General features: G+C 50.7%; 9 protein-coding genes across 9 annotated transcripts; 5 read left to right on the forward strand and 4 right to left on the reverse strand.

The window, feature by feature from the left end:
- Positions 1-2478: 2478 nt before the first annotated feature.
- On the reverse strand, positions 2479-4474 carry J4E87_008315 (uncharacterized protein; the record flags this gene model as incomplete). The annotated part of the gene is made up of 2 exons (XM_049379905.1): positions 2479-4140; positions 4172-4474. 2 exons carry the CDS (start codon positions 4472-4474, stop codon positions 2479-2481), a joined length of 1965 nt encoding a protein of 654 aa, XP_049230472.1.
- Positions 4475-5775: 1301 nt separating this feature from the next.
- On the reverse strand, positions 5776-8203 carry KU80 (ATP-dependent DNA helicase II subunit 2; the record flags this gene model as incomplete). Its single annotated transcript, XM_049379906.1, has 5 exons — positions 5776-7389; positions 7436-7686; positions 7733-7800; positions 7848-7975; positions 8048-8203. The coding sequence occupies 5 exons, from the start codon at positions 8201-8203 to the stop codon at positions 5776-5778; spliced, it is 2217 nt and encodes a 738-aa protein (XP_049230473.1).
- A 540-nt stretch (positions 8204-8743) lies between these two features.
- Positions 8744-9932, reverse strand: J4E87_008317 (uncharacterized protein; the record flags this gene model as incomplete). Its single annotated transcript, XM_049379907.1, has 3 exons — positions 8744-9535; positions 9588-9702; positions 9766-9932. 3 exons carry the CDS (start codon positions 9930-9932, stop codon positions 8744-8746), a joined length of 1074 nt encoding a protein of 357 aa, XP_049230474.1.
- Positions 9933-10384: 452 nt separating this feature from the next.
- Positions 10385-11311, reverse strand: J4E87_008318 (uncharacterized protein; the record flags this gene model as incomplete). The annotated part of the gene is made up of 2 exons (XM_049379908.1): positions 10385-11152; positions 11210-11311. The coding sequence occupies 2 exons, from the start codon at positions 11309-11311 to the stop codon at positions 10385-10387; spliced, it is 870 nt and encodes a 289-aa protein (XP_049230475.1).
- Positions 11312-12036: 725 nt separating this feature from the next.
- J4E87_008319 (uncharacterized protein) lies at positions 12037-15369 on the forward strand (the record flags this gene model as incomplete). Its single annotated transcript, XM_049379909.1, has 1 exon — positions 12037-15369. The coding sequence occupies one exon, from the start codon at positions 12037-12039 to the stop codon at positions 15367-15369; it is 3333 nt and encodes a 1110-aa protein (XP_049230476.1).
- A 619-nt stretch (positions 15370-15988) lies between these two features.
- On the forward strand, positions 15989-16369 carry PIN4 (Peptidyl-prolyl cis-trans isomerase pin4; the record flags this gene model as incomplete). The annotated part of the gene is made up of 1 exon (XM_049379910.1): positions 15989-16369. One exon carries the CDS (start codon positions 15989-15991, stop codon positions 16367-16369), a length of 381 nt encoding a protein of 126 aa, XP_049230477.1.
- Positions 16370-17605: 1236 nt separating this feature from the next.
- On the forward strand, positions 17606-20654 carry J4E87_008321 (uncharacterized protein; the record flags this gene model as incomplete). The annotated part of the gene is made up of 3 exons (XM_049379911.1): positions 17606-17734; positions 17850-18264; positions 18322-20654. The coding sequence occupies 3 exons, from the start codon at positions 17606-17608 to the stop codon at positions 20652-20654; spliced, it is 2877 nt and encodes a 958-aa protein (XP_049230478.1).
- Positions 20655-21156: 502 nt separating this feature from the next.
- J4E87_008322 (uncharacterized protein) lies at positions 21157-22509 on the forward strand (the record flags this gene model as incomplete). The annotated part of the gene is made up of 1 exon (XM_049379912.1): positions 21157-22509. The coding sequence occupies one exon, from the start codon at positions 21157-21159 to the stop codon at positions 22507-22509; it is 1353 nt and encodes a 450-aa protein (XP_049230479.1).
- A 302-nt stretch (positions 22510-22811) lies between these two features.
- J4E87_008323 (uncharacterized protein) lies at positions 22812-23922 on the forward strand (the record flags this gene model as incomplete). The annotated part of the gene is made up of 4 exons (XM_049379913.1): positions 22812-23074; positions 23306-23358; positions 23434-23627; positions 23731-23922. 4 exons carry the CDS (start codon positions 22812-22814, stop codon positions 23920-23922), a joined length of 702 nt encoding a protein of 233 aa, XP_049230480.1.
- Positions 23923-24408: the final 486 nt, after the last annotated feature.

The following is a 24408-nucleotide window of genomic DNA, read 5'->3' on the forward strand; positions in this document are numbered from 1 at the left end:
TACTTACTCTAATTAAGATAAGCTAGTTCTCTATTTATTATGTTATAACTTTAGTAATAGACGTAATATTAATAATTACTCTTACTAAGTACTTTAATAAAGAGCTTCTAGTAGTACTTATTAGTTACTCTACTTTTATATTCTTATATTCTAGGTTATAGATAGCGTTACTAATTATTACTTAGGTAGGCCTACTTCTAATTATAGAATAGTGTTAGTAATACTATAAACTTACTTATTTAATAAGCTTTATAAGTTTAAAAATAAAGTTATAATTACTTATAAGCTATAAAGTTATAAAGTTACTATAGTAAAGAAAAGATAAGTATTTATATTCTAGGTATAGAGCAACGCAGAATAGTGTAGAGGTATAATATAGTTAGGTTTAATATATAAGATTCTACGTATAGGTCTATATATAAAAGTAAGTAAATATTTAATATTTCTTACTTAATTAGCGCTAGGCCTAATTAGGTAGAGATTATAGATTTAATCTACTATACTACTTATAGACTTTCTAAAACTTTACTTATAATTATTATAACTATTTAAGTTACTACTATACTATAGTTATTAACTAAATTTTCTTACTATTTTATAGTACTAGATACTACCTATCTATCTAAGAAGTAATATTTTATTAGTAAACTAATTTTATAGCGTAAACTAGTCTAAAAAAAGTAAAGTCTATTACTAGTATATAAAAAGATATATTTTTAAAAAAGTTAAAATTCTATATTTAGAGATATAGGCGTTAAGTAGACTAAGACTTAAATTCTTAGCGCTACTATTTTTAGTATAGTTAAAGCTTTTAAAATTTAAAGTAGTAAAGTAACTATTTTATAAATACTAATATCTACTTATACTATAGTAGAAAGAATTATAATATAATTATATATTCTTAATAGCTTATAACTAACTAAGCTATAAATTATAAAGTAATAAAATACTAAAATTTTAGCTTATAAAATTATACTTTTATATATATACTTTTTATTCTCTATTTTTATTCTTATTTTATAGCTTATAGTAAAATTAGAGATTTAAAAACTTATTAAAAATATAAATAATAGCTTAAATTTAATACTAAAAGCTATACTAATATATATACTAAATAAGCTTTTAACTATATTACTAATATCTCTTTTATAAGTTTTTTTAGTATTAGTAAGTTTATCTAAAGCTAATCTTATTACTAGTTATATTACCTCTCTATCTTTATATTTATATTAATTATATTTTTATACTATATTACTTATTAAAGCTTTTATAGACTACTTTAAAACTACTACTAAAAAAAAAGCTTTTAGTTAGACTATTTTAGTAATTATTATATAGACTATTATTAAAACTATTATAAAAGCTATTATTAGAGCTTTTAAGGCTTACTTTACTTATTTTATATTATATTTTAAGACTACTAAAACTATTACTACTATTAATATTATTAAAATTTTTATACTACTACTATAAAAGCTTCTAATATATAAACTAAGACTTTTTATAATTTTTTATTATAGCTAAGCTTTTAAGTAACTTACTAGTAATATATAAAAGTTTTTTTATAAGCTATACTTACTCTAAAAAAAGTAATAAAATAGTTATTATATTACTAGTATTACTCTTTTTACTTAAAGTAATTTATTAATTATTTATACTATTTATATTTATAACTTTATATATAAGCTTAAGCTATAAATAGCTTTACTTATAAAGATAAAAGTAGCTATTATATACTAGTATAAAGCGTTTATTAGAATTCTTAGCTAAAGTAGTAATAAATAAACTAAAAAAAATAAAGTATTTAAAGCTTATTTTTAGTATAATAATACTATTAAATAAATAGTAGCTATATTAGTATTCTACTATTATAGTTACTTTTAAAAACTAAGCTATAATAAAGTAGTTATTTTTATTAGCTTAAGTTATGTTATATTAATAGCTAAAAATTAAATATAGTAAAGTATTAATATACTAATATAGACGTTACTTAATATAAAGTTTCTCTTTTTAGTAAAGCTTTAAAAGTAATATATTATTAGTTAAAAGCCTTAGTAGTAATAGTAATATACTTAAATATATTAAAATCTTAAAATCTTTTAGTAGTTCTAGAATAACTTTAAAAGCTAGGCGTTTTTTAATATTTTTTTACTAAATAGAGTTTATAAAATTAGGTATAAGGCACTAAAGAAGTAATATTATAATACTATACTACTAATTTTAATACTAAAAAATAATTAGTAATTACATATAATTTATATAACAAACGCGCAGAATAATAAGCATACAATAGGTTGGAGCGTTGCGTGTCGCAAACTTTGATAAGATAGATGAAGGAGAGCTGAGTGGGTGGAGGCACGGAAAGGACCAGGGCGCATCTGTTGGCAGCCATGCAAGACGTTGCGCTGATATTTCCCGATAGATTGGGAGAAGGAAAAGGTATTAATTCTTATCCATGCTTCCAAGTTACATAGGTGTCTATTCATCCTCCGTCTTCGGCTTCAATGATGTATTTCCATGACGTCTCTTCGTCAACCCCGCATACGGCGCTCCTCTAACAATAGGTGCGATTTCCGAAGCAACGCCAAAAGCACAGTGATTCACACTCTGGAAGTCACCAATCCCCTGATATCCATGTTCCCTCATGTACTCTGGATCGTTGCTATTTGCAAGAACACCAAACTTGAGTCTAGTGTGCATCAACTCCAGTGGAAAAGGGTCATTGCCCAAACACGCGCCGCGGCTGATGTCGTCTAGGGTGGTATTTCGTGTGGTAACCAGGATGCGAGAAAAGCCAGTCGAGAACGTCGTACCATCTTGCCAGATAGTGAAAGCGCCAAACAGGAGAATGAGGAGTGTGATAAAGACAACTGGCGCGTAACATTGCCAGAGCCGTTCGGGGACGTAGACGAATGAGGATTGGAGTCGCGAGCGGTTCACTGTGAGCTGTTCTTCGGCGACTGCTAACATCTCTGGCGCTGATAGCAATGACAGAACCATGTCTGAGTAGAAGGTCTCGATCTCATTCGTCAGGTTTTGCTTAGGCTCGCTGTTCTTCTGGACTAGCCGTGTCTTTGTGACATCAGAATAGACTTGTGCATAGTATGGTCCGGGTAATGGCGGTTCGAGATCGACGTGCCCACGAAGAAAGTTCCTGAACATGTCGCCGACAGCATGGTATGCGGCCGTTTTCTTGTAAAGGCCCACGTCGCTCCGAGGGCTGATGTATTTTTCCGCTGGTCCCGAATCGAGGGTGTAGTTGATCTTGCCGTCGACTCCCCGGGGAAAGCTGGTGTTTAGAATGGGCCTCTGCGGTTCTAGCTTGACCGTGGAATTGAAGAAGGGTTCAGTGAAGTTCCAGCTGACTGTATACTTAGTCTCCATATGTATGCAGCGCATGATTCGCGCATCATAGCGATGTGTCCAATTCTTTGCAAGAGGGTGGTCTTCCGCGAGCTTTACTGTGGAATTGAACGCATAGCCAATCCAGAGCGCAGGTTCTGACTTGAAGACACCCAGGTCGACTGGAATTTCACCATCAGGTATACCACCCGAACCTTTGCGGAAGTTGTCGGCTTGCGGGCGGGCATATTCGCCCTCGTCGACATCGGCGTAGTAAACGAAGCGTCCTCGCGGTGCCAAAATGCTCATGTTGAAGGGTGCACCCAATTCCGTTAGTCTCTCATCGTCATCTGCACCACTTGCTATTTCTTCGCATTGGTAGCTCGGCCCAACAAAGCTTTGTTCGTACGTGCAATTGTACCGCCCTCCACAAGCGTCTTGCCGAGCATCTTGCCTGATGTTGGGACGGTCCACGTTGCTATAAGCCAGCAGAAGAGCGACACGTCTTAACTCCGCCGAGGGCTGATCGTAATAGTCAAACCACCCTGGTGTAGCCCCCGATAAATCCGTAGTATTGTAATACATCATCGATCTCTTGTTGCTTCCGTCGGCCAACTTCACCGGATGCCGCCAGTCTTTCGTGGACTCCATCGAGAAGTTCAGCGTGGGAACGTTGAGATCGATTGTCTCGCTGTCGAGATAGGTTCCGAAGGTAAGCGCACCGGGCGAGAAGATGATTGTTGCCAACGGGACCAGCCAGATGACCTGCAAGCCAGCAACCTTAATTAGTGATGTATCCTAGACAGTTCTTACAGGACTGTTTACTCACCAAGGCAATAGCGCACAGGACCGGTGCACTAGAAAGGGCTTCCCAATTTCCGAAAATCGATGGATCTTCAGTAGCGCCAAAGATCTGGTCGATAGACAGTACGGTGAAAGCTCGGTTCCTAAACGCCCTCCACATGCGCTGACGAAAGACCAGAACCACACATCCGCCAAAAGCAAGCTTCGATAGGTAGGCAAGTGCGCGCCCATACAGAACCCAGCGAAACTTCTTGTCCTCGTCCTCTTCTCGCTGGTGGTGCAAGAAAGTATACAAGAGGTGTTGAAGAAGCGCAAACACTATGCCCATGATGAAAGCAAACACCATGAGGGCCGGCCCACGCCAGTTTACTCGCCATTGAGTTGACTGCGTCGCTCGGTGTGCTATCAACCTCTCGGTCATAGGATCTGTTCGTGCTCTCGAGATACCCGATCCAAAGGAATACAGCGTATCGGGTGTTCTGGAGTATGGTGGTCGTGGCCCTGGAGAGTAGGTCGGAGGAGAAAAAGCGCCAGGCTTCGTATTAGGCGTATCCTGCCGCCAATACGTAGAGCTTGGTGATTTGGGTGATGGCATGGGCTCCATTTGGATACCTAGGCCTGGGTCGTTGACGTTTTCGCTGTATCTCGATGGCGTCTCGCGCCTGCTGTCGGTGGACTCGTCGCTTGTTCGCGAAGGTAAAGAGGCATAATCTGGTCGGAATATGCGAATGTCTGGCGATGCAGGTAAATATGAGTATTGCGGAGTTTGAGGATCCATGTTGGCAGTTGTTGGAGGCGTCAAAAATCGGATTGGCACATAGAGCGCTTGGCTGGATCATGTCTCAGTAGTTTGAGAGTCTGTAGTTGCATGTTTGAAAGAAGATAAGGGCCCGCACTGTGGAATAGGTATCCTAGATGGTTTTACAAAAGACCGGTCAGCATTTTCGGAATGGCCGCTCTGGCGTCGTAGCTGAGCTGCATCTTCCTAGGGCTGAGCTGTAACCGTCAGCTGGCAGGGGTTGCACACGTTAGAGGCTCATCATCTGATGTCAGTCGGTCCCCGGTGCTCGCACGGGAGTGTCGCAACAACAACGGCAGCCAGCCGCATCGCGCGACCGACTTATCAGGCCCTTGGCTGCGCCTGGTCTATTCGCGCGCGGAAACTACTACAGTGGCGACGGGTGACTTACACATTTGAAACGGTAAATGCTGCGGTTGAACATGACGAACGCTTGATGAGCGGTGTCGTGATGTCTGGTGCAGGAAAGCCATGGAAGGAGGCACGGAGGAAGCTCGGACGGAACAGGTGCGTTAGCCGAGAGTCATCCGCAACAAGACATGTACGCGCAGCAGCAAACAAAGTCACTACTACACGACACAAATACATTTGTGCATACAATCATGCTACAGTGATCTCGCTACATCCGAGAGGCAGTATTGTAGTACTGAACCATGGCTTTGACCAACGAAAAGAAGCGATTCGCTATCGCGTATGGTTCACATCACGAGCTCGCAACACGATAAATGGACTCGCTACAGGCGTTTGAATGTGGGATGATATCGCAAGCAGTCATTGAAACCTGTTCATCTATCTCAGGCCGCCTTGTGCATCTCAACAGTTCAGTCCCCTCAAATCTCGTAAAATCTCCTCGCTTCATCCTCAGTCACAGCGCTAGTGTGGCACCTATTCAAGTCCACAAGTCCATACTTGCTTCCCTTGATCTTCCACCACATATCGCGACGATTGCCGTTGAGCTTTCCACCAAGTATATCTTCCTTCAATTGCTTGATGAAGGGATTGTATATGTCTGGCTCCTCGAGCTCGATAAGCTCCTCGCGCATGACGCGAATGGCCTCAAGTGCCCGTCCATAAGCGTTATCGCCCACACTGTTGCTGATAAGGTTGCGAATCTCCTTTGCAACATCGTCCACGGCTTCTTGGATAGCCTCCATGTCGTCAGAAGCGGCCAGTGCTTGCTTGAACGAGGGTATGAGGTTGTTGGATTCGATCTTGACTCGCTTGGGATTGTCGAGGAGTGCGTCAACATCGAGACCAGAGAGGGGCTTGTCGCGATCTCCACGCTGGCGTTTCCCTCGACCTTTGACCTTTGGTGGGACTTTCTTGACATCTGCTGCTTCCATCAACCTCTTCAGTTGCTTTTCCGATGCGGCGAGGAGCTCTGCTGGTGGCGCGGAGTACTTCATTAGGATCTCGGGTGGATCAGGAATTGGCAGCGAAGGGTCGGGGTGCGTCGCTCGCCATTTTATCACATGCCCAATGCGGTGGACAAGGGGTGAAAACGTATCCTCTGGTTTCGCGTATTCCTCTGGGTTACCCTCTTCGTCGCGGCCAAATGTCGATAGATCCATTGCATCGACATAGTCGCTCATTGCGTCAAGGAGCTTGTCGGTAGGCAAGTCTCTATGCTCTGTGATAGTTTTGCCACTGACTGTGAGCTTTCGATCTAACGGTGGGAACTTGTACCGTCTCATGTCTTCCTCGAAAGGTAGCTCAACATCGACTAGAGCCTCCCACTCCAGCTCGATACGGGGAACAAGGAGCAGCAACACTGGAGGTTTGAGGTCTTTTGCCACCAGTCTTGCGATCGCATAGCAATCGGCTTCGTAGAGAGCGTGAATGAACGAAGATAGGGCGAGCTGTGCTTGGGTATTGGCCTTCTGCGGTACGATGAAGTTGGAGCGACCAATGGGAAGATAACGCTCGAACTCCTCCATCTTTACAAAGCCGACCAATTCTAGAGACTGTTGGGTTTCTAGTTTGACGACATTCATATCGGACTCTGAGATGTGCACTGCAGTTCTGCCGTATTCATAACCGCGCTCTAGCTCGTCAAGCTCAACAGGGTTCTTCAGACCAGGCTCATCAAGGTTGTCCACTTGGTAGACGCGCTGGTTGTGGACTGCTGCCAAATCGGGCATCGGCTGGTCTTCGCCCACGACAGTCGCCGATGACTGCCCCGATGCGCCCGGATCCGTTCGTACTGCGAACGTACTTGCTGTGGGCGGCTTCGATATCATGGTACATGGATATCGCTCGACGTCAATGGTAATGGTGGCCTCGTACTTGCTAGCATCTCCCAACGTAAGCGAGCCTCTGTAGCTCTGAACAGGGCGGGTTTCCTTGAGACGCGGTGTATGAAGTTGATCGACGGCTGTCGCAAGGGTGCCGAAGTTGCCATCGCAGTCATGTATAAAGCTTTTCAATATACCTTCGTTCTTTGCCTAGATTGGGTCAATCATTGTCCGCTATGGCGATCGTGTCATATACCTTTTCTCCGTTCTTGCCCTCCTCTTCATAACCCACATCTTCGTCATCAAAATCGAGGCCGAGCAACACGATCTCGAATGGAGCAGCCGGGTCCTTGATCTTCGCCGCCATCTCTTCGAGGTCGCTTGTGTCCATTTGACCGCGACCGTCAGTCACAATGATCACCCTGCGATCGTACTTCAATGGGTTGCCTTTGGCACCTTGTGTCGCATTGCCAATCATGTAAACAGCTACCGCAAGTGCGGAAAGCACTGTGACAGTTAGCGAGAAGTAAAACTAAAGATGCATGTTACTCACGGTCGCCGCTGTCTGTCTTGCTTGGTTTGAGCTGATCTTGCAGCATCCGAATGTCGCCGAGTAGATATCTCGCACCTGTTAGTACATACAACATAATTCGTGTCTGACAGCTTACTGCTTCAAATTTGAGAATACTTTTATGTTTTCGTATCCTTCCCCTTCTTCCATGTTGCCAGCAAGATCCGTTTCATCTGTCCGGCAGCCAATCACGCTCATCAGCGCGGTCTTCCTGCCTGACGCAACCTACATCTTGATTAATTCTCTTGTCAGACCATATTTGAGGGGAAATTAAAGCGTCCCGAGCATCGAACATACTAAATCTCCAAATGAACGTCGACTTACAGTAGTGGTAATCTTGTCCCACACATACTCCAATGCCCAATCCAGGTCTGTCTGATCGCGGCCATGTCTCTTTTCACCCATTGACCGCCCCAGATCTAGGATGTAGACTGTCGCCTCTTTACCAGCCATGATTGCGTTATAGTATGCTTCTTTTGCGCGCTTCGCGTGTGGTGACTAGCGTCGCGTGCCGCTAACTTTACGACGTCAAAACACTGGAGGCCGGATGGATGATGTGCTTTGGAAGTACTAGACGTGATGAATTGGAGGAGTGGCAATTAAAAGAAAGAGCGAAGGCATGAGGTGTTGTAGTCGTCGCATCAGACGGCACGGTGTAGCCTGTTGCGTTAGGCAAACGTGGCACGGACCATGCGCTGGAACGCGAGAACATGTGACGAGCTAGCCTCATGGAGCCCTGGAGGAAGGAAAGCAGCATGGTTCTGCTCATACGTTCACGGAACTCTTACAATGTTCATATAGAAGCTTTTACTGCGATACAATTTGAGCGGTAGTACAGCTGGTTCAATATAGTCTGCTTTTAATTGTGTTGTTGACAAGACATCAATACATGCAGATCCAAATGGCACATGCAGTAAAATGGATTCCTTAGAACGATTGGGTCTACATGCATCCACCAAACGATTCCATTCAGTCTCTTCCTGCATGTGGAGTCTATCCAAACCTCATAGTAAGAGCCTCAGGCTTACTCCCCATAACCTGTTCAATCTCCTCCAAATTCTCCTTGGTCAGCTTGCGATAAACATCAACCGCCTTGACCGTCTGATAAATCTGCTCGGGCCGCGACGCACCCGTGATAGCACTCGACACGTTCTTGTTTGACAGCACCCACGCCATAGACAGCGTCGCAACGTCAGTATCAAGCTTCTTCGCAACCTCCATGAGCTTCTTGATCTTGCCTTGTTGCTCGTTCCACGCATCGCTGCCAACGCCTTTCATGACAGATTGGATGTATGGGTCGTCTGATACGCGGAGACGCGAATCTTCCGGCACGCCGTCGACGTATTTCCCTGTGAGGAGACCGCCTTGAAGCGGAGAGAAGATGGTGAGACCGAGACCGCGGCGGGTGTAGAGACTTGCGTCTTTGAACTCCTGGTCTACCTTCTGAGGGCGGAGCAGTGAGTAGCCGGGCTGTTCGACAATGGGGCCGATGAGTCCGAGACGGTCGGCTACAGCCCATGCTTCCTCGATTTCGGAAGCGAGCCACTCGGATGTGCCCCAGTAGAAGGTTTTGCCTGTGTTGATGAGGTAGTTGAAGGCGCGTACCGTTTCTTCAATGGGTGTGTAGCGATCCGGGCGATGCGCATACAGGATGTCGACATAGCTTAGTTGTAGTCGTTCGAGCGAGGCTTCGGTTGCTTCGATAAGATGCTTCCGCGATAGCCCAAGGTTGTTGATCTTGTTGCGTGGCGAGGGGAGGGCGGAGTTGTGTGTACCCCAGTAGATCTACACCAATCAATACAGTTCTATGGTCTAATCTCACTCCAGCGTCTAATACCTTGGTCGAGACGACAATATCGTTCCTGTTCCACTTGAAGTGTTTAATTGCCCGACCCATGACCTTCTCAGACTCGCCCTTTGCGTATCCTTCAGCGCAATCGAAGAAGTTGATACTGCAGAGAAACGGATACAAAGTCAGTGTACATCACACACGTGTATCGTATGCTTTGACTTACCCAGCATCGAATGCTGCTTTGAGACAAGCGAAAGTGTTATCATCGCCGACATGACCGCCGTATGTGAGCCAACCACCGAGGGAAATGGCAGAGATTTGCAGTCCGCTCTTGCCCATAAAGCGGTACTCCATCTCAGATAGATCTTTGGGTGCTTCAGATTGAGACATGTTGCAGAGTCGAAGTTTGAGAGATGCGTGCTGGATTGTGAATAGGGAACGAGTCTAATTTATATTGCAATAGCATCATAGTCGCCAACTACCGTGTGTAAGCAAGCCACCAACGATACCGCACGATACAATGCAGGACGATCTGCTGAATGTGGTTACTTGCTCTAAACAACCATCCAAGGTGGGGCTACTCGCTGCAAGATACCCCGCACAGAGTGCACAAGGGCATAGGCGGCGCGGGAATACCAACTTCGTCCCGCCTGTCGTCATCACTACGGAAGACCACTTTAGGCAGTGGGAAGGAGTATTGGAGGGGTGTACAGATAGCAGAGAAGACTGCGCTTACAAAAAATGAAGGCACGGGGTCATACGACCGAGCATGTACGGTAGAGTGCCGTGCAGATATTCTGGAAACCATCGACCGGCATGCCCTCTTCTACACGCAACACACTTCACCAGATACCAGGGACCATTCTCTTCCGCGGACCTACCTTGTCGGCACCAAATTTCTCCACGTACCACTCCTTTGTTCCGATAGCCGTTACTCCAAGGTTTGTAGCGACAAATATGGTCGCGCAGACCAGTGTCCAATTGACCCAACTGCCCTCAGGAGCTGCTATCAGCGATAACAGCGCGTAGATGACGACCTCGCAGGTATAGTGCGGGCAAAGTAGGTTCGGGAATACGGTATGCGAGGGAAGCTGGTAGCCGTTGCTCTCGATGCGGAGGCGGTAGAGGTAGCTGTGGTAGGAGTGTTGCAGCATCTGCGCGGTGACAACACCCGGCACAAATGCCCAGTTGCCGGAGGCATTGCTAGGTGTCTCAACCCAGACGGCCATGTTTATCGTGATGTAGAAGAGAAGTCCTAGAACCCAGTGGGCGAACCACATCCGGCTCTTACTCGTCGAGGTGTATGCGTACGATTCGAGCATGCGTCGCAGGCCCTGAAGCAGCAGGAGCGCCCAGACAATCTGCTGCTGCCTGCCAGCTTCCCACACGTGCAGTCTCCATGCCCAGAACAGCGAGCAGAGCACGGACGTGATGTAGAAGTGGGTGAAGTAGTTGTGGGGCACTTGTAGCGACGCAGCGTAGTCGAGGGTACGTGTGAGAGCAGACTGCTGCTGAGCGGGTGGCTCCTTCCTCCCGCTCACGCCGGTGACACGGGAGCCATAAGCAAGAAAGCGCGAGCGCAGGGCAGGAACAGCCTGAATGGCGAGGATCTAGTAAGCCGGACTGGTTAGTGAGGTTGCATGTGGAGGTGAATGGTGCCGCGATACAAGAAGAGACGCAGCGAGGTAGAAGATGCGCAGCAGAGCCACGGGGTGCAGGTCCTCGACGCGGCAGCCTATAGCGGAGAGCGAACGCGATAGCGAGGCCATGTCGGGAGTATTGGAAAGAGAACGCGTAGGGGGCTGTGACGGCAGAATGATGAAGCCCTGACTGGTGCTGACCGCTTATTCGACGGGCGAGTCACGTGTCGCCAAAGCCAATCTCTCCGTGGTTCTCGCGACCAAACAATCTGGCCCGCAGGAGATGATGAGGGCTAAATAACGCGGCAAAGGCCGAGTTAGCGGCGGTTTGGAACCTTGGGAGTCCTGTTTCGGCTGGGATGGCGAGCCACGAGGAACACGGGACCAGCAGCTCGCAGCGCTCCCTATGAGTGGAAGAGGCCGACTGACAGACAGCGAGCCACGCAGCAGCAAACGTCACGGCCACACGGCGCGGTAATCGTGATGTCGCGTCGCTTGTTGTTCTCTGTTCACGATAGACGATGGCTTGATAGCAGCACAAAGGCGAGTGCAGGGTTGCCTTGACGATCCATGCCCCCCATGGCTGGCGCAGGCCGGTGAATGGTGGAGCGCTGCCTGCTACTGGCAAGCCTCTCAGCTCTTCTCCGTGTCGCTCCTCCTCCACTACACCTCACAACGCGCCTTCATCACCCACCCCCGACCGCGCCGTCCATCGCAGCCCGTCGAGCAGCCCAGCGCCCTGTTGTTGTTGCCGCCCGCGCCCACCCTCCTGCAGAGGCCTCCGTTGTGCTCCTTCCGTCCCTTGCTCTGCAAGCCAGCATGAGGCAGGAACTCGAGTGTCCTGTCCCAGCGTAATGACCAGTAATGCCGATCCGGTCTTAAACGCACCCTCTGCCCCCAAGTCCTTCCACCACGACCGCCCGCACAGCCCGCCGTCGCCTCGCCCGGCACCCAAGACGGCCGCGTTTCCGTCCCAACATGCTCACGATGAAGACCAGGACGCTGAAGGCGAGTCCGAGGCCGAGACGGTCGTCCTGTCACGGGACGAACACCCCGAAGAAAACAAGATGATCAAGACCGAGCGCGTCGAAGACGACGACGACGATGCATCGCGGCTGCGCTCCATCAAGGAAGAGTCACGGGCGCATTCAGCCCAGCCCAACGGCCGCGTCAAAGTCAATGGCGCCAAACACGCCTCGGAGCGCGATGCGAAGAGCCCCGTTCCTACTTCACCCAGCAGCCGCACGGCCTCGCGAAACACCAAGGACACCAGTCCAAACGACTCGGCCAAATCGCCCGCCCGATCCGCCCTCTCTCCCACACAAGCTACTACTCGCGGCCGCAGCGCGTCGACTGTCGAGAACCGCAAGCGCAAGCAGCGCGATCAATCCTTCCCCAAGACCTTCGAGCCACCGCGACAAAAAGCTAGGACCGAAGGCTTGAAGGACGCGCGCGCGCCCCATTCGCCTGGCACGCCAGGTTTTGGCCGCCCACACAAGCGTTCGCAGTCAACACAATCCGCCGTCACGGGTATAGCAGGCCGCAAGCGCCGCGAGGTAACCAATCTCGCTCTGTCGACAGAAGAGCATTGGTCAGGATCGAGTTCAGATCATTCAACATCACCGCAGCCCACGTCTGCGCCGCACCTCCAACACGCCCGGGTGAAGCGCTCCACCAACCGTGCGCTGACCTCGCCTGCACGCACTATGCCCCAGCGGAAGGTCGACAGGTTTGGCGCAACGCGTCTTGCTCGAGAAAGCGAAAGAGGCGATCTGGATGCAGTCAAGGAAGCCTTCGAAGACGCGCCCGACGAATTGAATCAGCCCGACTACGCCGGTATCGCTCCGTTACAAAAAGCCTCGCTGCACGGTTGGGCGCCTGTCGTTCGATACCTGATCAGCAAAGGCTGCCGAACAGACTGTGAAAGCCACGACCGAGACACTCCTCTTATCGATGCGGTAGAGAACTCGCACTTGGATGTCGTCAAACTGCTGCTCAACGAGGGCAAGGTCAATCCACATCACTCCAACAAGAAAGGTCAGCGTGCGATTGATGTGCTGGACCCGGAAGATGACGACGCAGAGGAGATTGAGAAGGAGCTTAGAGAGGCGATGAGAAGACGGGCAGACACGTCCAACAACGACCCCGAACGTACTCAGAAGCAGGCTAAGACAGCATCGCGATTACTGTACAACGAGTTCAACGTGGAAACATTGATCGAGAAGGCTGGCGATGGCGACATCCTTGCAGTAGGAGAGCTGATCAACAGTAACATCAAACCGAATATTACCTGTGGCGTTGCGGCAGCAAGAGGTGGACATTACGACATCCTCAGTATCCTCCTCGCGAGTGGCCTCAAGGCTGATCCCGACCCGTCCAAGCACCCAGAAACGCCCATGACAGTTGCCATCGGACGAGGATACCTCAAGATCATACAACTACTCCTCGAGCAAGACAACTTCAATCCCACTCGCCGAAACAAGGACAACAAGACCTATTACGAGATTTCTGAGGAACGGCACGGTCCTAAATGGGAAGAAGAGAGGGATATGCTGAAGCGCGCCTGCGAGGAGTATCAAACGACACACCGTAGCCCGCGGAGAGTCAAGAAAGAAGCTCCAAACGCCCCGGCGAACCGCATGAAGAGAAAGACATCGCCGCGAAGAGAACGGTCGTCTTCTCCACGTCCTAATGCAAAACGCGCGCAGCTGGTAAAGTCGACGACAGAGCCTGCGGCACCACAAAAATCTCGACGACTCATGTCCGGAAAGGAAAAGGCCACCAGAGAAGACCAAAGAAGAAAGCGCGTTGTGGACGACGATTCATCAGAAGAGGAGAGCGAGGAAGACGTACGGCCGCCCATCCGGAAGGTCAAGCAGCGTTCTTATAGCGAAGGCGAAGAAGCGAAGCCTGTCAAGAAGGTGGTGAAAGCGCGATCAGACGATAATGAATCCAAACGACCGGACCGAGCACACTCAGACGAGAGCGACGAGGACCATGGGACCAAGCAGCCAGTAAAGATTCGGACAAAACCAGGCAGACCACTCAGCGCCAAACCGACACCCGAGATCGACTCCCCAGACGAACGCAAGGTTGTCAAGAATAAGATCAAATACAAGACCGTTGAGGACAAGATTAGGAAAAGAAAGATGTCGGATGCATCAACAGACGATGTTAGCGTGAAGAGGACGCCCACAGCATCTGCCAAGTCTACGCCCGTACCGCCTGAAAGGATAGCAACTCCAGAAGTTGAGCGCGCACGTCGTCAAGAGGAACATAAGCTACAGACAGAAGCGAAACGCAAAGCCGCCGAAGTTGCAGCTGAGGCCGAGGCGAAGCAGAAGGAAGCAGAGGAGGCGGCTCGCAAAGCTGAAGAGATCGAGCAAGCGAAAAAGAAGGCCGAAGCGGAAGCAGAGACACAGCGTCAAGCAGCAGAAGCAGAAGCAGCACGATTACGAGAGGAACAGGAAACTCAACGCCGAGCAGACCAGGAAGCGAAACGCCAGAAGGATCTGCTCGAACGTCAAGACCGGATATCCAGGCTTCCCCGAGCTTTGAGACGCGCCTGCGAATTAGGCACCAATCGACCGCTTCATTTCGCAGGGGAGCAACTTGGTGTATCTGCTATCTTCCTACCGTTGTTCTTGGCAAATGCTGAGGACCTCGGTGACTCGCAAGCCATCCCAAACCGGAAATACATCTGTTCGTTCCAGGCTGTCGGCATACTTGGACTCCCAGAGCTCGATCTAGCGCATCTCGACGCTCCTTACTCTGAATGGTCTCGCATTCCCGTGAGCCGCGCACAACGAGATGCCATACTTCGCCAATATGATATTGCGCTGTTAGCCCAGGACACCCGATTCCCAATGGAAGGCTCTCCAGAGTTTGACTACGCCAAGATCCAGGACAGCATCAAGGAAGCTAAGCATCAGTTCTCTGCTATGGAGGGCCTTTACTGGGTGGAAGAGTCGCTGCTTTACGCCGAAGTCGAGAAAATTGAAACCCTACGGCCGCTGCTCTGCCATATGCGCTCCGATTGCAAAAGAAGACGTATACATCTAGTAGACAGCAATGACGAGGAGCCAGAGAAGAAGCCGAAACCCAAGAAAAGCTTCATGGACATGGTGCGCGAGCACAACGGCATCAATGGCACAGCGCCTCGCGCAATAGTCAACGGCAATGGATGAAGTAGCTGGGATATCGGAGCCCTGATTGTATACTTATTCGGATGAGAACCATGCCACATTGCAGCCGCGCCGTGCCGTACTATGTCGTACGAAGAACAAGAGCGCCTGGGGAAGCTACAGGAAACTACGCCTGTCAATATGTTATGTAGTCCAGCTCCGCAGTGAGAAATTGGCCTGGAAGTAGAGCGAGCTCAGCAACCCCATGAATGAGGATTGATGTGCACAATCACGAGATAAATTCAAACCATTGACGAAGGAACTGTACAATCTTATCCGCTGCATCATGCTTTCGCTCTCGTATCGTGCCAGGTTAATCCTTGTTGCCTCAGGCTTCACCCCACTTCGGTGCATCTGGCCGCCCCAGTGGCCCCGCATCAGAGCTCCAAGCTCCGGTACACTTTCACGAATCCAAGCTCCTCACGCGCATAACTTTACTGTACTGCAAATACCTCGAGGTGATAGGTCTGGAACTCCAGTCTACCAACTACCGATCCCAGCCTCCGATACCAACTATTTCTCGTCCCGATTGCGACCTTGCCAGCCGTAATAGCCGCATCCGCGAAGCCTCCCACCTGATACACGCTCACTTCTACATCCTACTCTACACTCCCACGACATCATGGCACCCAAAAACAAAGGCAAAAGCCAAGCAAAAGACGACAGCGGTAGCAAATCTGAAGGTGGCGGCGGAGGAAAAGGCAAACTCAAGCCCGCAACCTCGATAAACGTGCGCCACATCCTCTGCGAAAAGCACTCGAAAAAAGAAGAAGCTCTCGAGAAGCTGCGCAACGGCGCGAAATTCGACGAGGTAGCCAGGGAAATGAGTGAGGATAAAGCGCGGCAAGGAGGTAGCTTGGGTTGGAAGGTCAGAGGCAGTTTGATGCAGGATTTTGAGAAAGTGGCATATGAGTTGGAGCCGAGTACGACGGCGAGCCCGAAGATTGGGGAGGTCAAGACGAGTGAGGGGTATCATATTGTTATGGTTGAGGGGAGGAAGTGAGAGAAATGGGTTGGAGTCAGGGTTGGTGTCGAGAGGTCGTGGATATGCTGGACAAGCTTGTGAAGGCTTATACTTGATACCCCAAAAATGAGGAACGATTCGATATTGCCAGGCGTATGGAACTCAATCCCATGGCGAGCTCAGGAACATACGAACGGCTTATTTGATGCTCAGGCTTTGGTGCAAAATAAATGTACCCATTCGCTGGCGCTTCTGAAAAATGCCTTCCGATCAGGGACGTTTTCACCTTTTATGCAACAACCGTCTGCATCCTACGAACCTCTTCTTGGCTTACCATGCAATTGCCGAACGTAAATGTTATCCCAGGCAATACTCGCTATGCAAACAACTGCACAAGCCAAGTTGTGTTAGTATTTTCGCCTCATTCCATAATCCTCGCAACGGCCATCCTTCGCCGCGAATTGGAGCGGCTGCACACAAAGAATAGTGGGAATGCGGAATCGTCATATTTATACTTGAGGTACTTGCGGTGTAATCTTCCATCACGAAACCGTCAAGTGAGGCGAGACAAGACACGTCGGTGGCTCTCGGCCACCGTCAAGCAGCTCGGGAGCGCTGCGCTAGCGCCCTCTTTATCGCAGTGAAACCGCTATCTCGGTGATCAGCTGGTGCACGGAAGCGCTCCAGTATCACGTGCGGCTGAACCATGGCGTCATCATATCGAGCAATAGCCTCTTCGGAGGCAGTCATTGAGTGGGTAAAGGCAGTAGTAATCGGGCGAATTCTTGCGGCTCCTCACGGCTGACGACGTGTCTGGAAGCCTTGTGTGGTAGCGAACCACTCGGCCACTCGAAGTACAAGAATCAGCCGATCCGGAGCTCAAACACGAGGAAAAGCATCAAGAAGTGCCTTGACACATAATTGAGTTGGCCGTCGGACCATCAGTTCATAAGAAAAGTGATCCCAGGCGCCAATATCAGCCTTTCGCCCTCTGCGACGCGAGCACTGGCAATCCGGTGTACCTGCGATAGAGTTGGCGCGCCCCCGGCGTCCACTAACGCTGCACTGACCCCACTCACTAGGCAGCTACTACCTACACCTCCAGTTCCGCCGCCGTCTCACCTGCTCCACCTCCGCCTTCAACTCTCCATCAACCACCTCGACAGCGACAACTCTCTAGTTGCTGCACCTCTTTGTCTCAATACAGCGGCGGCCAGCTAGCTGCAGTCGCTCTGACTATTACTCCTCCCCCATCGCCAGCCTCACTCGCCCATCATGGCGGCGACTAACAACGTCCCCGTGACTCTGGACACGCCCATCGTCGTCAAGGTCCTGTTCCGCGGCCAGACCAAGAAGTTCAAGCTGCCGTTGAAGGATCTCGGAGCTCACGTGTTGCCCGACAAGGTTCGTGACATTCTATAACCCGAGGTTGTCACGTCAAGGCGATCGGATCGGTCGCTCGGACGTACGATCAAACACGCTCGGGAATCACGGTGCTGACTTGATATGTGATGTTTAGCTCCGAAGTGTTCTCCAGCTTGAAGCCGGTGAGCAGGTCGTCTTTGAGCGCTATTCCGACTCAGCCGCCTCATATGTCACCCTCGACGCGGACAAGCCCCAGGTCTACAAGACGCTCTTCCGCGCCGCAAAGGCGAAGCTCAAGTTGCGTCTGAGGGCTACCGTCCCCGGCGAAGAGCCCGTGGCTGCGCCCGCACCTACACCCGCGCCAAACCATGTGGTCCGACACTACCAGCCCACTGCCCACCCCGTCAGCACCGAGACTCTCACTCCAATGGGCGGCGCTCCCGTTTCTCCCGTCATTGCCCGCTCCCCAGAAATCAAGCCCACCGAGAGCACCAGCCCTGTATCGCCACCAACGACAGTAGATGCTGACGGCGAGGCTCCCGTACCGCAGGCCTTCACCGCTCGTCAGAGTAAGCAACAATTTCACATGTCCATGTCGCGCGATCATCGGCTAACACACTGTACAGGCTTCTTCAACAACCTCGCAACTGCGAACTACAACTCAGGTCTAGCATTCCGCCCCAAGCCGAGCAACGCGTGCACTTCGTGGGTCGTATACTGCAACAACTGCAACGAGCCCATGGAGGACGAGCACTTCCACTGCAGTGTATGCGACGGTGGTGATTACGATCTCTGCCCGGCCTGCGTAGACAACGGCATCCACTGCCCTGGAAGCGGCCACTGGATGGTCAAGCGTTTCGTCAAGAACGGCAGCGTCGTCAACAGCACCACCCAGCGCATCGCACCCAAGGTCAAGGCCGAGGCCGAGGAGCCACAACAACAGGAGATCCCAGGTGCCTTTACCGATGAGAAGCAGTCCGTCACATACGAAGAGGAGCCAACCCGCACTTGCAACTGCTGCGTCAAGGTCCTCCCCGAGAAGGAATTCGTTACCTGCGTTCCTTGCGAAGACTACGACCTCTGCCTCACTTGCCATGTTAGCAACAAGCACGGCCACCACCCTGGCCACACCTTCAAGCCTGCCACGTCCGAGACTGTCCTGCCTACCCTGGCCGATTTCTTGTGCAATTCTGGCAGGAACGTCCGTCACAACGCCGTCTGTGATGGCTGCGACAAGTTCATCTACGGTGTCCGCCACAAGTGCTTGAACTGCCCAGACTGGGACTACTGCTCTGACTGCCTCAAGAACGCCAAGTTCATCCACCCCCGTCATCGCTTTGTTCCCATCTACGAGCCATTGGCTGAGCCTCTGAACAGCGCAAACCGCCACTACGGCATCTACTGTGACGGTCCTCTCTGCAAGGACAAGGAGAATCTGTCGTACATTGACGGCGTCCGCTACAAGTGCGCTGTTTGCCACGATACCGACTTCTGCCAGAACTGCGAGGCCCACCCCAGTAACAAGCACAACCACACTCACCCGCTCATCAAGTTCCAGACGCCTGTACGCAGCGTTAGCGTTACTACACTCAACGACGACAAGCAGCGTAAGTCGATGGCTAGACTCGGCGATCGCATGTGCGATAGGCGATCTACCTCAACCGAGACTGCCCCAGTCGCTCCTTCCACCAATGCTGCGACCCAAGTCCAGACCATTGTCGACGTGAAGCCATCCGCGGAGCCTCAGGCCAAGAAGGAGAAGATTGCCATTCGTGATCTCCTCGTCGACTCTGTTGAGCCGGTGCAAGAGAAGCCTGTCGTATCCGTCCAGGTCAAGGCGCCAATCAAGACTGAGGCTATTCCCATCCCTAGGTCAGAGACTGCCACCGAGGGCCTCGACGCACACTTCATCCGGGACACCATCATTGATGGCTCCAAGATCTGTGCTGGTCACCAGTTCGTTCAGGTCTGGACTCTTCGCAACCCTGGCCCCAACGCTTGGCCACGAGGCTGCAGCGTCCGACACGTTGGTGGTGACAACATGCTCAACATCGACAACACCCGTCCTCTGAGCCACGTTGAGCTTGCTGAAGCTAGCGAGAGCAACGTGCTCGGCCACACTGTCGAGGCCGGCGAGGAAGCCCAGTTCCGTGTTCTCATGAAGGCACCCCAGCGCGAGGGTACTGCCATCTCCTACTGGCGCCTGAAGACACCCGAGGGTATGCCCTTCGGCCATCGCCTGTGGTGTGACATTACAGTGGTTGCCGTGCCCTCGCCTGTCGCCGCTCAACCAGCTATCCCCATGCCAGTCCAGGTTCCTACTCCCGCATCCGGCTCAGCCACCACGTTCGAGGTGGCTCCTAGGTCGAACCCTCTGTACGACCGCCTCCTACAGGCCAGGGCTGAGCGCATGAAGCAAATGCAACACACTCAGCAACAACAACTGCAGAAGATGAAGGATGCACACCACTCTCTGCAGCAACAGCTGGATCAGCAGAAGATGGAGCGTGTTCAGCGTGTACGCAAGGCTGCCATGGAGCGTCTCATGGAGGGCCGCCGCAAGGTGCACGAGGAAGCGAACCGTCGCAAGGAACACGAGGCTGCCCTTGCTACTATCAAGCAGGAGCCAGTTGTTTCTCCCAAGGAGGAGGTCAAGGTCGAAGAGCCAGTTGCCGAACTCCCAGTCGAGGAGAAGCAGTCTGCATCTGAGCCCATCGCTTCCGGCATGATCTTCCCTCAGCTAGACAAGGAGTCTCCCGAGTCGAGCACTTACGAGTCATCCACTACCGCTCAGCCCGCCTCTCCATCTGAGAAGAGCACCGTTGCACGTACTGTCACTGTTGCTTCAGATGACGAGTTCTTTGAGGATGCTGAGAGCGTCGCCCTGATGTCCGACGATGGCTTCATGACCGATGAGGAGTACGACATCCTCGATGCCAGCGACGAGGAGATGCAGTAAGCGGTCTGATAAGTGTCGGCGAGAGCTGTCATATTTCGTGAGCACAAAGGTAGGCAAAGTGTTCCTGGTTGGTGTCTAAAGCGTTCGATTTCTGGGTACTGGGGGCGTCAAAAGGAATGGACTGGAGAATATCGCGATCACACAACATTCCCTATACACAGAAGGCGCTGGAGCGCGCTTCGATACACCTCGACGGGACATGTGAGTAGGGTGCTTCATTGCCTCTGGCTCGGTTACGGCTCTCCTACTTGGCTCAATTTGATCTTTCCTTTCATGTCTTCTATATGTGTAGTAAATCAATGGTAGTTTTCTTGAATACGCTTCTTGTAATGATGTGACGAATGCAAAGTCGATTAACAAGCAAGACATGCGTCAGATCTTGATGGTTTGCGGGCGGAGCATGACTAAGCCAGGGTCTTCTAGCGCGGCCATGCTAGCGAAAAGTGCCCCAGAAAAAAGTTCGAGCCGCAAAGTATCGATACGCAACACCACCCACGCTACAATGTCGTCAGATACAGAGATGTCCTCTGCGGAAGAGATTGCTGTCGTTATTAAGAAGGAGCGTCGCGAGAAGAAGGAGAAAAAGGACAAGAAGGAAAAGAAAGAGAAGAAGCGCGCGAAGGCCGAGTCGAAGGCTGAAGTCGCAGAATCCGATAGCGAGGACGTAGCAGAGACACCCGCAAAGAAGCGCAAGCGCGAAGCATTGCCCGAAGAACTCGAGATCGATGTCAACCTCCCCGAACCCGCCTCCAAGAAAGCCGCTCGTAAAGCAAAGAAAGCAAAGCTGAACCCGACACCCGCCGCCGACGCAGACGGAGCAGCACCGGTCGTGAAGACAGAGGCGAAGACAGACGGAAATTCAGCTGAAGACAGGGAGAATGCCGCAAAGCGCTCGGAGTATGGTGTGTGGATCGGCAACTTGCCTTGGTCTGCCACCAAGGAGTCGCTACGAAAGTTCTTGACGGACAATACTGAAATCCCCGACGACCAAATCACACGCATCCACATGCCCCCTCCCACGAGGCCGCCACCCCCGAGCTGGACTACAAAGCCAATGAACAAGGGTTTCGCATACGTTGACTTCTCTACTGAGTTGTCCATGTACTCGGCGATTGCTCTGACGGAGATGAAGATGGACAACCGCGCGCTGCTGATCAAGAATGCAAAGAGCTTCGACGGGCGGCCAGATAAGCCCAAGACTGAAGAGACTCAGGATAACGGACGTGGAGCCAAGGATGCGAAACCGAAGAACCCTCCTAACAAGCGAGTGTTCGTCGGAAACCTCTCCTTCGATGTTACCCAGGAGGATCTCAAGAACCACTACGCACCATGCGGAAGGATTGATAACATACACATGGCAACGTTTGAAGACTCTGGCAAATGCAAGGGTTTCGCTTGGGTCACCTTCAGGGACGTGGAAGCTGCGACGGCAGCGGTCAAGGGTTTTGTGTTCAAAGACCCGTCTGCGTTCAAGAACAAAAAGGATAAGGACGAGAGCGATTCCGAAGTCGACACCAGCAAGCCCGTAAAGCAAAGAAAGTGGCTAGTCAACAAGCTCATGGGCAGAGAGTTACGTCGCGAGTTCGCCGAAGACAACCATACGAGGTACCACAAGCGATTTGGCCATGAGAAGGAGGGTGCGGATGGAGAGAATGCAGGTCGCGAGAGAGGTTTCGGCAGGGGAGGAGGAGGTCAACGGGGAGGCAGGCAAGACTTTGGAGACAGCAATGGCGGACGGGGTGGCAAGCGAAAGGTGGACCCGAGGAATATCAAGAGTGGTGCTGCTCATATGAGTACCCAGAGGGCGAGTCAAGCTATTGTTGAGTCGCAGGGCAAGAAGACTACTTTTGATTAAGCATAGACGCTGTAGTTGGAAAGGAGTATTCAGGGCGAACTTTGAGCAAGAGCCAGTCATGGTCCACCGCACATTCCTGCTGCGCATTGTGAGACCGGCAGGTGGTGGGCGCATGGCTACGACTGTCATCACACAACTCTCCATCCTCTCTTCGTTCCTCAAAACAATCCTGATACTATTGCTACGCCCTGAAAGCGACTCATCTTGACCAACCTATATACCACCTTCTTACCATATATCTCTTTTGTCTCACCACAATCCAAAACCCCCAACCTTCCGCCCACTCCCCTCCACCCCCAAAAATGTCAAACCTAAAACGCATATCCATCCTCCCCAATCCCGCCTGCGAACGCGCCGGCCTAAAATCCTACGCCTCCCTCCTCCGCAAATACGACTTTGCGCCCACCACCGAAGGGCCCTTCCAAGTCCTCGACGTCGCCACGAAATCCGTAAAGAACCTGTTCAAGCCCGCGGCTAAGAAGGAAACCAAACCGGTTCTGCGCAAAATTGAAGAGGAGGGTAAACCGGGTGAGGTCAAAGCGGAAGATCAGCAGAATGACGCGTTGTATATTTGTCCCGTGGAGATTGGAACGCCGCCGCAGGTGATGAATTTGCATTTTGATACTGGGAGCAGTGATCTTTGGGTACCGTTACCTATTCCACTTGACTATGGTTGGGTGACGATAGACTGATACACTCTGTGATTGTAGGTATAGTCTATCCTGCTGGATCCTGCGACGAAGAAGGCGGCGGTGAATGGAAAGACGAAACATAACGTCTTTGATGCAAAGGCTAGTGAGACGTTCAAGAAGGTTGAGGGTGCGAGTTGGAGGATCAGGTATGGGGATGGTGAGTTTCTTCCCTTCTCTTGCCTTCACTCGTTCAATCAGTCTTACCACATAATGGACTGACTACGACACACAGGCTCTACGGCCTCCGGCATCGTCGGCACAGACAACGTGACCCTCGGCGGCCTATGCATCGAGAACCAAGCGATTGAACTCGCCAACAAACTCAGTCCGCAGTTTACTTCCGGTGCAGGAGACGGGCTGTTAGGTCTAGGATTCGGACATATCAATACTGTCAAGCCGAAGAAAGTGGCTACGCCTGTTGAATCGGTCAGTTCGCTGCTCTTGTCTCTATTATCGTCCTTCTATCCTTCCATCTTTGCATCGTCTCTACACCAAAGCACGAACGCATTGCTGATCCAATTCCTTCTAGATGATATCCCAATCCGACATCCCCACCTCCAGCGAACTCTTCACCTGCTACCTCGGCTCCTGGCGCGACACCACCGACGCCGATCACGGAGAATCCTTCTACACATTCGGCTACATCGACGACGCCGTCCTCCGCCGGTGCGGCGTCTCAGAACCCCACTACGTCCCCATCGACTCCTCACGCGGGTTCTAGCAGTTCCCCTCGCCCACCGCCATGCTAAACGGCGAGACGATCCAACGACCACCCGGAAACACGGCGATTGCTGATACGGGAACTACACTGGCGTTGCTGGACGACACGCTCTGCGAGAAGATATACAGTACGATTCCTGGTGCGGTGTTCGATAAGGCGCATCAGGGTTGGGTTTTCCCCTTAGGGACTAAAGTCACGGATTTACCTACGTTAGCCCTGGCGGTCGGCGATAAAGTGTTTGAAGTCCAAAAGGAAGATTTTGGGTTCGCGAAATGTGGGGGTGGGATGCAGTATGGTGGGATTCAGTCGAGGGGCAAGAGCGAGTTTGATATTCTGGGCGATACGTGGTTGAAGGGGGTTTATGCGGTGTTTGATCAGGGGAGGAAGAGGTTTGGGGTTGTGCAGAGGGTGGAGGGGGTGCAGAATTTGGAGGCGCCGAAGTAAAGGGGTGGGGTTGGGGGGTTGTTTAGTCCTGTGGCTTTTGAT

The sequence above is a fragment of the Alternaria ethzedia genome (genome assembly GCF_023757985.1).
Source record: "Alternaria ethzedia strain BMP 0044 chromosome Unknown scaffold_25, whole genome shotgun sequence".
NCBI classification, from domain to species: Eukaryota; Fungi; Ascomycota; class Dothideomycetes; order Pleosporales; family Pleosporaceae; genus Alternaria; species Alternaria ethzedia.